Source organism: Berghia stephanieae, chromosome 6 (assembly GCF_034508935.2).
Source record: "Berghia stephanieae isolate SIO BIC M18660-M18661 chromosome 6, UCSD_Bste_1.3, whole genome shotgun sequence".
NCBI lineage: Eukaryota > Metazoa > Mollusca > Gastropoda > Nudibranchia > Aeolidiidae > Berghia > Berghia stephanieae.
The window spans coordinates 13,519,803-13,537,302 of NC_088365.1; the positions used below are offsets into that span (position 1 = coordinate 13,519,803).

The following is a 17,500-nucleotide window of genomic DNA, read 5'->3' on the forward strand; positions in this document are numbered from 1 at the left end:
TATCCTCTTCCCTATCCTCCTTTTTCTGCTTCCTAAAATTATCATCAAGATTATATCCTGACCACTTCACGTTTCTTCTCCCCCCCCCCAACCCACCCCCCCCCTCCCCTCCCCCTCTCCTCTTCCTCCCGTAGATTATTCACCAAATTTCCACACATGAAGAATTACTTCAGCAAAATCAAGGATGTTGAGGTCGACAAATTGAAGCAATCGGCGTTGTTCAGAGCCCATGCCGTAGGCGTTATGCATTACATTAATTCCTATGTAGACTGCCTGGACGACGGGGAAACGTTGGTGGAACTGGTCAAGAAGCTGGTGGAATCTCATATTGGAAGGGGGATAACTCTCAAAGATTTCGAGGTTAATGTTCTGCTCTTTTTTAATTCTTTACCTCTTGTCTGTTACATTGGCGGCATTATTTTGAAAAGACAATATATAATCCAGCAAGATAAATAAATAAACGAATGAATAAATAAATGCCTAACATAAATCAGTAAATAAGCAATTGAACTGATAAATATATATCTGATCGAATAAGAATAAAACTTTAGCTTCTATATAGCGCAATATTCACAAACGTGTTCATAGCGATTAAGAAGGGGTCCCAAGGCAATAGCAACATCTAACATGAAAGACGAACGAACATTGTTAACGGCCAGGTACTCATTTTACACCTGAGCACGGTGAGAGTATGTATACACTTTTCCAAAGATTCAACTATGCGCAGCTCAAAGCTGGATTCGGATCCTGGACCTTGGAACCCCATCGATCCGAAGACGAGATCACACCACAAGATCACGTAGGTACACATGGCTTACGTCCAAAAACACCGTATATTCCAGCCCTCTCATTGTAAAATCCTATCATTCCTTAGTAAATACGTAATCGTTCAATAATGGTTTGAACGCGTTAATAAGAAGTTTTATTCAACGATTGCAGAATACATTTGCACGTTTTATTGGTGTGAAATTATGTGTAAAAGACAGCTGATTGGTAATTATAAATAATCTTTTGGTGCGCATGAATACAAATCCAACGTTTTGAGCTTTGCGTCAAATTGTCATTCAAGCAGAAGGAGAAAGATACAAATTTAGTCTGGTTGCCAAATCAAGATTTTAACCATAACCCAAAAAAAGCGTCCGCCAAATTTTTTTTTGCATATTATCAAAGTTTAACATCTCAAGATTAAATGTCTGAATAGTGCTGCCCTGAGGACATTGAGCATTTTGAGAAATTACGTCACAAAGGTCACGAAAAGGTCATTTTTAAAAATCCTCAAAAATCATTTATATTATACAGAATGAAAGATTTAGTCAAATTAATTTAAAAAATACTTCTATTTTTAAAATTGGCCGAATAGTTGACAAGTTATTAGCAATTTAACTATCCAAAAGGTCAAGGTCACTGCCAAGATGGTCTCGTAAAATGACCCAAATATAGCCGTGTTTGGTATCAAATTGAAGGCCTTGACAAGACCAATACAGAATTTATGTTATTTATGCTATTTGTTGGTATTTAAATTTCCTACAGCGGTGAAAGTATAATTGGGATAATCAAAATTGACATTTTTTGTGGAAAAGGTGTCAGATCACACAAAAACACGGAAGCAGCTTGATAAAGGCGATTTTGACAGCACTCACGATCATGGCATTTACAAAATATTGTGCATGGAAGCTGCGCGGCAACACAGCCACATGTTGATTGATTATCCACAAGGTTGTTCAGAAGAACATCCGCATTGAATAGTCTCTAACAACTCGGGCGTTACACTCTGTGTGTTGCTTGGCACTGTGGTTGGAACAAGTGATTTGGTTGCTGCTAACTTCATCCATCCAAAATCTGTTGGTTGTAAATCTGGGGGCGTTTTTCGAAGACCAAGGTTGTCCAGTCTGTGTCCCTTATGAAGAATTTTGATGACTGTGTTTTTCCCTATACCATACGGTTTAGCCACAGTATCACAGCCAGATAGCGCATGTGCTGCAAGAAGATAAGGCGCAATTTCTTGATTTCTCGAGACCGTTTTCCCAATGTCAACAAGTCCACGGTCCCCACTTGTAGCTTTCATCATCATCGAGCAGTGGCTGGAGTCCAAGTCAAGCTTGTGGTAGAAATGAACTAACAGTACAAAGACATCCGTATCGTCACTAACCACCTTAACAACCTTGGTCAATGAAGCAGCATGCATTGCTTGTTGCACCATAATGACATCCGCTTCCTCGTGTGTCGTCTCCAAGTCTGTCCTTGTGGAGACTTTTCCATTTTTTAATTTGGAGAGGAGCATTTTCGTGTCCTGTGATAACGAGACGCCTTTCACGTGGTTGAGCTACAGCCCTGGACATTAATTCCGTACAGAGTATGCTAATCAATTGCTTTTTGTTCTCAGTGCAGGCAAGAATTGAGGCTTGAGCAGGCAGCGGAGTGTGTAATGTAAGGTGGTGTACCGTTCGAACTTTTATGCTGCGACTTTGTCGAGTAGCACTTTTGATGCTGAAATCATGGTATCTGTCAAAGACAAGGTGCACGTCACTTCTGTCCATTTTCGGCAATAAGAGTGTCCAAAAACTATTGACATAGTCTTGGATGGTTCCTTTGGATGGCCAGTTTACACAATAAAGAAGTGCGCATCCATCTAAGATCACGATCTCAGGATGTTGTCCCCCACGAGCAGAGACAGTTTCTTGCAGATTTATTTTCAGAGCAGCTTTTGTAGTAGCAGTACGCATGTCTCCATTGTCACTGAATAAAGATGTCGGCAATGGTGCCAGTTCATATTTAAAGAGAGACTCCATGTCAAAATCTCGACAAGCCATTAATTCCATAGCGCGAGAATAAATCAAACTTGTGTCGTATATTGGACCACGGTCACTTTGAATAGATTTTTTCCCGGCTGCCATTGTTGTCACCTTGGTAAAAAGTGCTTTATAGAATCCATTGGGCCATGTTTTCTCAAATTCTTTCATGTCCGTGGTACCGATGCTGATTCTACATTGACAGATTGAGGGCTTACTTTTCCATCAGCGATGTTCACAAGGCAATCAGGATGCGCAGTTGCACTCATGGGGTTGATGCATCTATCTAATTTTGTCCGAATTTTCCCTGTCCAGCGCATCACTAGCGATACGCGCATTTGTTTCCTCTTTATGCATTTCCAGAAAGTCCTTTTTGGAACTCTCCGTCAATTCAGACAAACATTTCAGAAGACGACTGCTGGTGTGAAGGCTAAGGGCCCATCGCTGAATGGTAGAGTGTTTGAGTGTTAAACAGACAATCGCTATGAGGGCGATTAACGTTACAGAAACCGGGATAAATTCAGGCACCAGGGGCCACATGGCTCAAAATATTATTTTTTTAAAAGGAGTATAATAGTGATGAGTTAATAGTAATAGGACAAATATTTCTTTTCTCTTTTTTTCAGAGTTGGAATCAATGGAAGAAAGGTTGCCAGGAGCATATATATATATATATTTATTACTATTACATCAGTTCAAATTGTTAAGTGTTTCTGTGGCTAGAGAGCGATCCCTTGTAAAGCGCTTTAGTGGACAGTGCACTATACACATACATGTACCCAGTAACAAATATTGTGCTCAAACGGAGCACCATACTTTTACTACCTACCGAAAAGAAAGAAAACATGAATTCATGAATGAATGATTGAAAGAATGAAAGTGGGTCACTAGATAACTGAAAACATATTTTTAAAACGGCATTTACCTTTTATAACTGTGATGGGGGCATAAAAGGGCACCTAATATCGTTTATAGACATCAGTCTTATGATAAAACAAAACAGACGTAGCAATCGGCCTGTACGTTTGCTGCCGTGAACTGACACATTCAGTCTGTGCTGTGTCAAGGCCAAACCGCGAGTCACGTATGGAAAACCATTGTAACGAATTATGGATCCTATGATTACCTCATACAATATCACATTTTATTAAAAATGCTCAATGTCTACAGACCGGCACTAATCATGATAACACTCCGCATATATATCTCATTCCGATTCCGTTAAAACATTTTTGGCGGACGTTATGAAAGGGTTATGAAAGTTTCCTCTAGACTAATTATGGTGAATAGAAGTACTCATTCCATAACATTTGGTTACAAAATATCTAATAATCTTACTTGGAGGGGTGGAATAAACGTATTCTTTCATTTATTTGTTTTTATTAAACTCGTTATATTTGTATTATATTGGTGTTATTGGGCACGATAATCGTTTAATAAATACAAAGAAATGAAAGAACCGTATATTATCATACATATCTTTAAAATACTTTCTGCCACGTGTAAACGATTTCCCATCAGCGCCCTCACAATTTGTTTTGTTTTATCCAGTACCTTACTCTAGAAAGACATGTATTTAAAATTTTGTCCAGAAAACTCGTCCTTCAAATATCGATCGATTTAAATGACCCTTATGTTCGGGTAAAAAAAAAACAACAACAAACAATCAAACCTGAGACCTTACTTGGACCTCTCAAGTTCTTCTAAAGAGTCCCAGGTTTGAGAGCTTTTGCCATTGCTTCGGATCATCTAAATAAATCGATATTTGAGGACGAGTTTCCTGGTCAAAGTTATTCAATAGATAGTTCGAAGATGACGTCACTCGGGTCTTTGTTATTGTTTTTTGCCATCCGCGTTTATGAGGAACGCTCACTGAACTGTATTAATCCTACTTTAAACGTTCATGTTTACACACAGTTTTGTGTGTTGGTCCGTTATACTTCCGGAAAGCAATGTTATTAGCTTCTTAGCCAAGCGCATACTATCTATACTTTTCTTTCCAAAGAACGGCGGGTAACTGGTTCGTTACGAGTTCTACACATGCAGTGGCGTGTCCTAACGTGGGCAAAAATGTCACAGCTCTTTACTCTCAGTCTTACGTGGGCAAAAATGTCCACAGCTCTTTACTCTCAGTCTTACGTGGGCAAAAAGGTCCACAGCTCTTTACTCTCAGTCTTACGTGGGCAAAAAGGTCCACAGCTCTTTACTCTCAGTCTTACGTGGGCAAAAAGGTCCACAGCTCTTTACTCTCAGTCTTACGTGGGCAAAAAGGTCCACAGCTCTTTACTCTCAGTCTTACGTGGGCAAAAAGGTCCACAGCTCTTTACTCTCAGTGTTACGTGGGCAAAAATGTCCACAGCTCTTTACTCTCAGTCTTACGTGGGCAAAAAGGTCCACAGCTCTTTACTCTCGATCTTACGTGGGCAAAAAGGTCCACAGCTCTTTACTCTCAGTCTTACGTGGGCAAAAATGTCCACAGCTCTTTACTCTCAGTCTTACGTGGGCAAAAAGGTCCACAGCTCTTTACTCTCAGTCTTACGTGGGCAAAAATGTCCACAGCTCTTTACTCTCAGTCTTATTGACTTACTTGTACATATTATGTTATTTGTTTGAACATGGAATTTGATTGATTCATTTTTTTCCCCTAGAAATGTTTTTCTGTCATTTTCTGAGCTCGATGACTTATTTTTCAATGTTTATGACCATTCACTTTTTAAAAAAAATATGTTATTTATTTTTTTTATGAAAAATGATTTGCATATTATTACGGTCAAGTTATGGTTATTTACTTATTTCTTCACTTACTAATCTATTTATTATTTCTATTTATTGATTTTATTCATATTTATTTATTTATCTATTTAATTATTTTGGTAGTTTCCTTTTACCTGTGTTGATTTGAAATTATATGTAAATGCATTGTTCATATAGGCAACTGCATAAAATAAACCTTTGAATTGAATATTTTAATATTTTATATTTTTACCAACGAACAAATTAAACATTATTTGGAGCAAATTTACTGATACAAGCTGTGCACTACGAGTAGGCCTGATGGGGGTACCATCATAATTGTCATGACTTGATAAAGCTTTCAAAACATGGTGTGAGCGATTAATCATTAATTGCATAAACGGCTTATTATACACAATTTACAAAGGGGTCCCGGTAGCTCAGTTGGTAGAGCACGCGCTTCACACGCAAAGGGACCAAGATCGATCCCAGGTGCAATCTAGATTTTTCCCGATCCCCCCCCCCCTGTCCACCCAGCAGTAAGTGGGTAGCTAGGTCTGTCAGATCTGGCGGATTTACTTTGCGATAGACTTGAGCCGTCCTATCCAAAAGGTAGCAAAGAATTGCTATTGTCCGTATCACGCTATAGAATCCGGGATAAAGTCCGGCTCCAGCGGGCCGTTCGTCTCTGAACGTAGCCATCGTAAAGTTATAGATAGAATTCGCTTGGCCAAGGAGTTCACAACATTGCCATCCGGAACTTTAACGGACCAACACACAAACTCTGTGTAACCATGAACTTTTATAGATAGTATGCGCTTGGCTAAGAAGCTCATAACATTGCCATCCGGAAGTATAACGGTCCAACACACAAAACTGTGTGTAACCATGAAATTTTATAGTCAGGTTAGTACAGTTCAGTGAGAATCACTCACAAACGCGGATGGCAAAATACAATAACAAAGGCTTGAGTGACGTCAACTGCATACTATCTGTAGTCTGGTTAATACAGTTTGATGAGAACAACTCACAAACGTGGATGGCAAAAACAATAACAAAGGCTTGAGTGACGTCATCTGCATACTATCTATAGCCTGGCACTGACCAAAAAATGACGTCAAAATGCCAGTCTTTTGCCACAAAAGAAAACAAATCGTGAGTTGTATTCAATAGTTCAACCAATGAAATAACTTGTTTCCATGAGCTCTACTAACAACTCACTAGACGCTACACAAACCTAAAAAATGACATCAAACTGCCAGTCCAAGAGAGTTCTAGTATCAGGCTATAGATAATATACGCTTGGCTACGAAGTTCATAACATTGCCATCCGGAAGTATAGCGGACCAACACACAAAACAATGTGTAATCATGAACTTTTATAGTCTGGATAATACCGTTTAGTGAGTATTACTCATAAACGTCGATGGCAAAAAAACAATAACAAAGACCAGAGTGACGTCATCTTCGAACTATCTATATTATGTTAACGATGGCTACACTCTGAAGTACTAGGTACTTATTTTTAAAATGTTTATTATTGGAAGCCTGCTACGGTAAACAAAGAGATATGTTTTAAAATCAGTAGAGCGTAACAACATCCATTTGGGTGTGCAATTTGGTGTGCATATTATTTTACTCTTTGAAATGTATAGATAGTATGCGCTTGGCTAAGGAGCTCATAACATTGTCATCCGGAAGTATAGCGGACCAACACATAAAACTATGTGTAATCATGAACTTTTATAGTCTGGATAATACCGTTTAGTGAGTATTACTCATAAACGTGGATGGCAAAAAACAATAACAAAGACCAGAGTCACGTCATCTTCGAACTATCTATATTTATGTTAACGATGGCTACACTCTGAAGGACTAGGTAGGGTTTAAAATGTTTATTATTGGAAGCCTGATGGGATAAACAAAGAGATATGTTTTAAAATCAGTAGAGCGTAACAACATCCATTTGGGTGTGCAATTTGGTGTGCATATTATTTTACACTTTGAAATGTATAGATAGTATGCGCTTGGCTAAGAAGCTCATAACATTGCCATCCGGAAGTATAACGGACCAACACACAAACTCTGTGTAACCATGAACTTTTATAGTCTGGTTAATACAGTTTAGTGAGAACAACTCACAAACGCGGATGGCAAAAACAATAACAAAGGCCTGAGTGACGTCATATGCATACTACCTATAGATAGTATGCGCTTGGCTAAGGAGCTCATAACATTGCCATCCGGAAGTATAACGGACCAACACACAAAACTGTGTGTATCCATGAACGTTTATAGTCTGGTTAATACAGTTCAGTGAGCATAACTCATAAACGCGGATGGCAAAAAACAATAACAAAGACCTGAGTGACGTCATCTTCGAACTATCTATAAGCAAGGATTGAAATACAAGTCATATGACATTGATCGAGCAGAAAAGGTATCTGGAATAAAAGGATACTTGTTGTTAACAAATCACAAGTTTATAAATAGCAAAAACACAGACTTTTCCTGGAGGGTGTCGAAATTAGGGCCACACTTTTAAATTTTACAAAATGGCGGGTGTTGAATCGGATTTCGTGAATTGTAAGATTACGAATAACAAAAAAAAAAAAATTCCATCTGTTTTTTAATCGGAAAATAGGTGAAACAGAAAGAAAATATATCGACGGTTAAAATGACATCGATGTTTCCGTGTCCGTAAACATAAATTTATATGAAAAACAGGTTTGAAAGCAGGCTCTATAAAAGTGTCGACTTTAGAGCCAGTGTCCGTGTCATGTTATATCTTAGATATTTTTTAAAACCCTGTCCTAGTAGGAAAATCACAAGACGCAATGTTATGATCAAACGACCCGCGCTTTTATCATTCAGATTTTTTTAGTAAATCACACGATTGAAATAAATAAATTCTTATCATAGCTATAAAAGCGTGACACGTTGTTGTAGATTTCATTTTACGGATTAATATTATGCATGAAATGTCTGTTTGTTGCTTTTTTTGTTTGAGTAAGAAAAAAAATGTTGTATTGGGTGCGTGTGCAATTTTGAGAAAATTTATGAGAATAGCTGACATCTTGATATGAAATAAATAATAGGAGTCGGAATAGAAAAATTGGTAACAATTGTGATGATGGCGGGGATGAGAGCTAGAGGAATACAGACAATGGCATATCTAAATAACCTAAGAATAGTCAAAGTGATTTTAAAAGCAACACAGATTTCATGCGCACCGCAGAGGATCGTGATTCGTGGAGACAGCTGACGGCAACGTGCTCAAGAGTACAAGCCACGCACGATGGATGATGATGATGGATGGACATGGATCGTGATTCGTGGAGACAGCTGACGGCAACGTACTCAAGAGTACAAGCCATGCACAATGGATGGATGGATGGATTAACATGGATCGTGATTCTTGGAGACAGCTGACGGCAACGTACTCAAGAGTACAAGCCATGCACAATGGATGATGATGAATGGATGGACATGGATCCTGATTCTTGGAGACAGCTGACGGCAACGTACTCAAGAGTACAAGCCATGCACAATGGATGGATGGATGGATTGACATGGATCGTGGTTCTTGGAGACAGCTGACGGCAACGTACTCAAGAGTACAAGCCATGCACAATGGATGGATGGATGGATTGACATGGATCGTGATTCTTGGAGACAGCTGACGGCAACGTACTCAAGAGTACAAGCCATGCACAATGGATGATAATGAATGGATGGACATGGATCGTGATTCTTGGAGACAGCTGACGGCAACGTACTCAAGAGTACAAGCCATGCACAATGGATGGATGGATGAATTGACATGGATCGTGATTCTTGGAGACAGCTGACGGCAACCTGCTCAAGAGTACAAGCCACGATGGATGATGATGGATGGACATGGATCGTGATTCGTGGAGACAGCTGACTGTCAACGTGCTCAAGAGTACAAGCCACGCACAATGGATGGATGGATGGATTGACATCGATCGTGATTCTTGGAGACAGCTGGCGGCAACGTGCTCAAGAGTACAAGCCACGATGGATGATGATGGATGGACATGGATCGTGATTCGTGGAGACAGCCGACTGTCAACGTGCTCAAGAGTACAAGCCACGCACGATGGATGATGATAATATGAAATATCTTGACATTGAAATAACCTGACCAATGTTCTTTTTTCTGTAGTTTGGGGATGGTTGAAATGTGTCATATGAATTACATCTTACCATTTTTATTTGATAATGTCCAGTATGATACACAAGTCCAAGTCAGAGACTGTTAATCCTTGAGAAAGACATTTCAAACTACACAACCCTATAGACTACACACATCGTCACCACTTATTTCTATTCCACTCACTCGTCAATTTCTTGACTCACCATATTTGATGCATAGGTTAATCCACAACCATATACTAATAATAATATAATAATAATGTACTTTATTCATCCAAAAGGAAATCTTTGTACAGACGTATAAAATGCCGACAATGATACATACATAAACATAATATACGTAAATATAATGTGGTAAAGTAAAATTTGGTATATATAGTACAATAATATTGTAGGCTGTAAGAATAATAACATAGCTATAACCAATGTAGATTAAGGGACATACAGATTATAAAAGTGTAAAGATATAAATATCCAGAAAAGGTATATTGATGTACCAGCCCATTTTTTCATAATGGGCGCCTAGAGCTGTTTGCCAACGGGATTGGGCGCCGTACAAATAAATTTTAATATAATAATAATAATAATAATAATAATAATAATAATAATAATAATAATAACAATAATAATATGATAATAATAATAATAATAATAATAATAATAATAATAATAATAATAATAATAATAATAATAATAATAATAATCATAATAATAATTATTATTATTATTATTATTATTATTATTATTATTATTATTATTATTATTATTATTATTATTATTATTATTATTATTATTACCGACAACTTTAGTTTCACAACTGATGACTACCCGTTTTAAAAACATTTTGTTTGTTATTCTTTGTTTTCCATCAGGACCTGAAGTCCATGTTCATCCCTTATCTCTACTCACTGCTGGGTAAGAAACACGTGACACCAGAGATTGAGGAGGCCTGGGGGAAATTGCTTGGAGCACAGAACGCCATCTTCGAGGACAGAGCCAAAGCCCTAGGAAAATAGACTGTCTAGGAAACAGAATAAATAATAAATTATAGACCAACTGCATTGCCGTACTCTGAAAAGAAAATAAGGAATGAGATAAGCTGAAGAGTAGCGTCCCTTGATTGGACGTCACCTTACAGAGAGTTCGTCAAAATTGCTTTGCGCCTGCGTCTCTCTCGTCCTCGTTTTCGGTGAATGTCTCATGCCGCTTCACCGGAAGCGAGGACGAGAGACGCATGCGCACAACCAACACGACGTTCTCTCTCTAATAACTTTTCCGCCGGTGAAGTCCAATCAAGGGACGCTACTCTTCCGCTTATCTCATTCCCTATACGTTTGCAAAAATGTTGGCCAGAAAAACTCGTCCTTTTAAATATTAATCGAGTAAACTTACCTTAATCTTGCCAAAAAGTCTCAAACTAGGATCTTCACGAAGTCCCAGGTTTTCCAGTAGTAAGCTTCGCAGTCTGAATGATGTTTGCTGAGAATTGTGTGATTCAGCCACAGAGTTTTTAAACTTCGAGGAGAATAGCTGCTCTCTCCATCCATGTTGGTCACGGTCCTGAGTCAGAGTTTTGAGGCTGTCAAAATCTTGTTGTGACTTTAGTACGGAGGGCACTGCAGTATTTCTTAGTTTTTCAGGGATTAATTAATTCGGCCTCATCTGAATTCAGAAATGTCTGATATGTAGAGAGATCCTGGTTCAGGGTATTTACTATTGATGTTGGTGGTCTCCCTACATATTTGTTGCCATGTCAGAAATATTCTGTCATTGCAGTTTGGGCTGATGAGGGTTATTTAAATCGATATCGATATTTGAAGGACGATTTTTGTGGCCAAAATTTTTATTATAAAATGTGTTTTGATTTCAAAGTATGACAGTACAATATGGCGTGCACGGCTGTGAAATAGGAATGATTTTTAAAAATCTTGGATTAGCATGGAAGATGGACAAATTTTTTTTTAAATCTTTATAATTTGCTTTGTTATTATAATATGCTTTATTCAGACCTGCCAACTACTATGAAATATTCGTAGAATTACGCAATTTTGGCTTCAAGTTCAGAACTTCGTGAGCATCTCCAAGTCATTAAAACTCATTGAAAACGAAAGTTTATGCCAGACTACACGATTCAAAGGATTCCCAATCTGTTATCTACCCAGGGTATGGGAAAATTGTTGATTTTTAATGTTAACTATAGCGACTATAATCTTATATCCTATAAATTACGATTTTTTGTTAATTTTTCAGGTTGGTAGGTCTGCTTTATTCCACGCCAATATAATACTCGAATACATTTTTATTTACAACAATATCGATTCCATTTGGAAGTCCCGATACTTTAGTTTTCAGAATAGTCGACTCACAAGTAAAGGGAAAAGTATATGTGGCTATGTGGGCTTGTGGTATGACACTCGCCTTCGGATCGGAAGGTCCTGGGTTCGAGCGTCGCTCGGCGCATAGTTTAGTCCTTGGAAAAGGACTCTTTACTCCCATTCTCTCACCGTACTCAGGTGTAAAATGAGTACCTGTTTAACAACGTTGTCTCTGTCGGAAGAAAAAAAATATTGTAAAATCGCCTAACTGGCGTCATGTCTCGTTCTACATGTTACGTCTTTCTGTTGGTCAGAGACCCTATGTAAAGCGCTTTGATCACGTTTAGTGGATATTGTGCTATATAACAACTCTTTTTTTAAATTAAAAAAAAACAAACTAGTACGTACAGCCGGGAGTTTGGTTCCTATGTCTGGTCTGTCCCTTCAGCAATGAATTGTGTCATTTGGTCTGTAAGACATGGCAAGATGGAAACACTTTGCGATTGATCACCGTCCTATCCAAAGGGTAACAACAGCTTTAAAACCCAAATAAACTGATAAATCTTCCAGGAGGTTATAAAAAGTAGACGTTAGATCATAAAGCTCATGGAACTCGGAGTTTATCCCGGTTTCTGTAGCGTTAAACGGACAATTGGAATAGCTTTCTACAATTTGGATAGGACGTCAAAAGTACTTTCCACCAGATGTCACAGACCCGGTTACCCAAATCACAAGGGAGTCGGAATAAAAAAGCTCAACATCAACCGGGAGTCGAACTCGGTTCCTTTACTTGTGAATCGAGTGCTCTACCAACTGAGCTATCGGGACCTCATTGACTATTTCTTTCCCCCTGTTATGTTCCTTCATATATGTAGGCAATAACCTCATAGCGGTATTAAGTCTGTGTAGACAAAATGCTTAACGTTGGATTTTAATCTTAACTTCCTCCTCACAAACCCAATTTCCGGATTTTCCCGTTACGGAAGCGCTGATGCTCGGAGATCGAATAAATAAATAACATTGTGAAATTGGTACATGATTACAAAACCAACTCCCAGGAACCTCCGTGGTGTAATGGTAGCACTTCTCATCGGTAATCAGAAGGTCTTAGGTTGGATCCCCAGTCGAGGTTGACTGATTTTTTGGTATGATATTTTTTTCTTGTATTTTTCTTTCCTGCCTTGTCTGGCACCTTTCATACACACGATATGTCCAGTTCTTTAAAATACTTGAAGGAAGTCTCAGGTTTGAGAGTTTTTGACGAAGAAGAGGGTCATTTTAATCGATCGATACTGGGAGGACAGGTTTTCTGGCCAAATTTTCTTAACCCTCTCCTTACCAACTTTTAAATGAGCTTTTTATATAGCGCAATATCCACTAAACGTGCTCAAAGCGTTTTACAAGGGGTCCCTGGTCAACAGCAACACATAACATGTGGAACGAGACATGACGCCTGTTAGGCGATGTTACAATTTTTCTGGACAGAGACAACGCTGTTAACGGCCAGGTACTCATTTTACATCTGAGTACGATGAGAGAATGTGAGGAAAGAGCCTTCTCCAAGGACTCAACTATGCCCCGAGCGAGGCTCGACCCAGGACCTTCCGATCCGAAAGCGAGTGTCATACCACTAGCCCACATAGCCGCACAACTACAGGAAAATCGTCACATTTTGTTTCCATACAATAACTTATACACTTTTCATTATCAGATTAATTCCGTAAATATAAAAAAAATAATGAAAAATTTTTGTTTTGTAAAGTTTGTTATGCTACATTAACCCTCTCCTTACTAGCCATTTTCAGAATTTTCCCCAAAACTTCACTCCCACCCAACACAAAAACAGACATTTCTTTCTCAAACAAAAAGCAACAAGCACATTCTATACATAATATTGTTCGACAAAATGATCTCTATTACAGAATGTCAAGTTTTTATTACTATAGCAAAATGAAATGAAATCTGGATGAGAAAAGTGACGGTTGCATCGTAACAAATGTGACGATTTTACAATAGGTGGTAAGGAGAGGGTTAACATTATGCATAGACTCTAGGTTGTACACATTTCTACTCAGTTTGAGCGTGAAAGGATGACGTTTTCCTGAAAGTGATCGGAAGGAGGGGAGTTAATTTGTGGCTTGGTACTTGTTCAGGGCTTGGCAGTGCTCAAGTTCACATCCTTGTTTGTGCAATTATTGTGTATTAGGGCAACAATCATCGGAGTGATGGGGTTTGAACGATGCGGTTACTGTTCGAATCCGGTGTATGTATAGTATTATTGCGTTATAGGAATTTGTAGATCAAAAATACTACAACGATATTTCATGACATCGCCGATGGCTGAACCAAAATCTTTAGACCATTTTATACTTTTTATATTTTTTTAATCATTGATATATTTTGCAGCTTTCAAATGAAAAAGTTCATATGTACCCGTTTGATTTGGCTGTTTTTGTTTTTCATATTGCTTTTGTTTTTGTCTGTGTTTTTTTTTTTTTTTTTTTTTTTTAGGTCTATTTTATTGTTTGTTTATAATTTTGTTTTTCTAAAATATCAATTTGGAAAAAATACATTTCATTATTATACCAACATCTTGAGTTGTATTTTATCCCTTTATTTTTTTCAAAACACTTTAAAATATCCTTAAAATCCAAATGTTTTAGGATCAAAATACTTTCTCAGCTAACAGTTATAACTTTCGTGCTTGGCACAATTTTGAGTATTTATTTATTTGATTACCATTGAAGTGTCTATATACTTTTTTCCAGGACTTTTGACTGTCCATGAATTTTTTTTAACAGCTTCTATTCGTAGAGATGAGGTTTCCGTATTTTACTTTGTCATGTGTTTTGGGTGATAAGGCGGGACATGATCAAGCGCGCATGCGCATGCGCAAAGCCTTTTAACGTGACTTCCACACGCAGCTGTCTCACTGTTATGCATTCTTTATTATACTGATGGCCTATACTGTTGTCAATCTTTTAGGAACTATTCTTATATATATATATATATATATATATATATATATATATATATATATATATATATATATATATATATATATATATATTTCTCAACCCTTCCTGATGAGAGCGAACGCTTGAAGCAATATCGTAGAAGTCGATCATAATTATACTTGAAATGTTTTATAGATTGCTCCTTTTTATCAAAAAGTTGAGCACTATTTTTTCATGGTTTTTGTTTATATATATATATATATATATATATATATATATATATATATATATATATATATATATATATATATATATGAGCCAAGGTCAAAAGGTGCCAATTTTTTTCCTCAAAATAAAAGTGACATAATAGTCCATTCATGTTTTTATATGTGTAGCAAAAACCCTGTACTTCATGAATCAAAGGCCCTTTAGATAACTTTAAGGTCTAACGCAGCATAATATCGTCAACAATACCTATAGGTTGTCGGTGTCACCTGTGACCGGTGACACCAAAATGAGACAAAAAACTCTATAACCAAATGATTTTTGTTGAGTATCAAACTTTATTAGTAAGTTATAGACAAAAAGACACAATCAACAACAATCATAGTACAATAATATTACCAACTATTGGAGAAAATGTTTCTTTTTGGTGTCATCGGTCACAAGCAACATAGAATGCAAATATATTATTTCATAAAAATGTTTATACATTAACAAAAACAACAATATTGCATATGTTTATTACCAGCAATGTCCAGAAAGTTTTGGAATAAAATGTTGGGAAATAATGTGACCAAAGCATATCTTATTTAGCCGCATTGTGTCACTTGTGACATTAGACCAATGACACCATTACTTATGTCACAAGCAATACCAAATTGCAATTTCGACAATATATCATTAATTTCAGTCAAACCAGTGTAATAATCACAGTTAAATATGGAATTTAATAATATTTCAGAAATCAAAGACTTCAAAAATAGAAATATACATGGAAATTAGAGCATCTGAATGTGACTTGTGACATAAGACCGGTGACACCATTACTTATGTCACAAGCAACACCAAATCACACTTTCGTCCATAATATATCATTATTTTCCGTCAAAAAAGCACAACAACCTACTCTAAAATGAAATTCAATAATATTTTAAGAAACTAAATACTTTCAAATTGGAAATATACTTAGAAATTAGTAATACCATTGTTGCTATTACTTTGGTCAAAATCGGCACTAGAACGCAATTTTGCCTCAATAAATCAAGAATAGCAACTGAGCACATGTAATATAGCCTGTTAAATGACATTTCAAGCTTTGAAGAACATGAAAACAGAAATACATTAGAAACTTCAAACTTAAGTGTCACCTGTGACATTTTAACCGATGACACCAATGGTCACAAAAAGTACCAGAAGTCACACAAACACTAGATAAATACCAGCCATGGTAATGAATTCATGTAACCATACTGTAACATCCGCCCTACTGCTCAAATCTGCTAGTTTGTAGTAATTTAGTGTGTTAATAGTAAATCAAATCAAATTTCTTGACAACCCTTCTTTTATCTGGATTCGTCAAAAGCTTGAGTTTTGTCTTTTTCTTGATTGATACAACCCTGAAACATAAAAAATTAGAATTACAAGGAAATAATTAATTGTGTCAAAATCACAGTCTAATGTGAGATGTCATAATATCATATTTGTAAATAGAATAACAGCTGAAAACATAATTTTTTGGTGGCACTTTGTAATATCCAATATCAAGTGTTGCTTGTGACAATGTAAAATAGCGATGACACCAAAGTTCAACTTACCTTTTCTGCCTGGAGCCACGCTGGAAAGGCAAATGAAAGTGCTGCACTTCAAAGACTGGTAAGAAGGGTGGATCAAAATTGCGAATCGCCATTTAACGAAACAAATTTCCACGTGTTCACGCATGCCGTGTTGCTTGTGACAAATGACACCGAAACCAATAAGCCTCAATATCGGCAAAACGGTATACATTTACTCCAAGATTTGAGTTCAGATAGTAAATCTATGCTTTTTTCTCATAATAAAACATTTTATAAACATTAAATATGAGCTTTAAAGTTTCGTGTCGAGTCTTAGTATTGTGCTGTGTTTGATGACACCAAAGGTCACAAGCAACACCAACTTTTTAAGAACTCTATATGAAACTTAATCAGATATGTAATATACTGCAATTGCGTTTAAAAGTAAATTTTGACTTTATACTATTAGTCAAATTTCAATCAAGGGGGGTAAAACATCACATTTAATTTCTACATGATTTCTAAAAAGGTGATGCGTTGACCTCGTTTTAAGCACATGCCAAACAGCATTCAAATTTCACTTTCAAGTTGTTTATTTCATATTCTGTTGAACAGAGTATGTTGAGCTATCTCATTTTATCTCTTCTTCATATTATCAATTGATTACAAGCATTAACCCAATGAAAACAGCCCATAATTAAGTAAAAATCAAATTTTCTTAACACTGGTATCAGGCGGGCACCTTTTGACCT

The 17,500-nt window shown here is 37.0% G+C and overlaps 2 protein-coding genes across 3 annotated transcripts in view; both read left to right on the forward strand.

Annotated features, from left to right (window-relative positions):
- LOC144974506 (globin-like) overlaps nucleotides 1–10,751 on the forward strand; it is a 29,091-nt gene extending 18,340 nt beyond the window's left edge. The window contains exons 4-6 of one of the 2 annotated variants that reach the window (XM_078917428.1): nucleotides 135–360; nucleotides 3,416–3,437; nucleotides 10,574–10,751. In XM_078917428.1, coding sequence (XP_078773554.1) covers nucleotides 135–360; nucleotides 3,416–3,437; nucleotides 10,574–10,620 — 295 coding nt within the window. In that variant the 3' untranslated portion in view covers nucleotides 10,621–10,751. The remainder of the gene's footprint in view (nucleotides 1–134; nucleotides 361–3,415; nucleotides 3,438–10,573) is intronic. The other variant, XM_078917427.1, reaches the window with a different exon arrangement.
- LOC144974521 (protocadherin-like wing polarity protein stan) overlaps nucleotides 1–17,500 on the forward strand; it is a 411,532-nt gene that overhangs the window by 227,350 nt on the left and 166,682 nt on the right. The gene's annotated exons all lie outside the window — the stretch shown is intronic.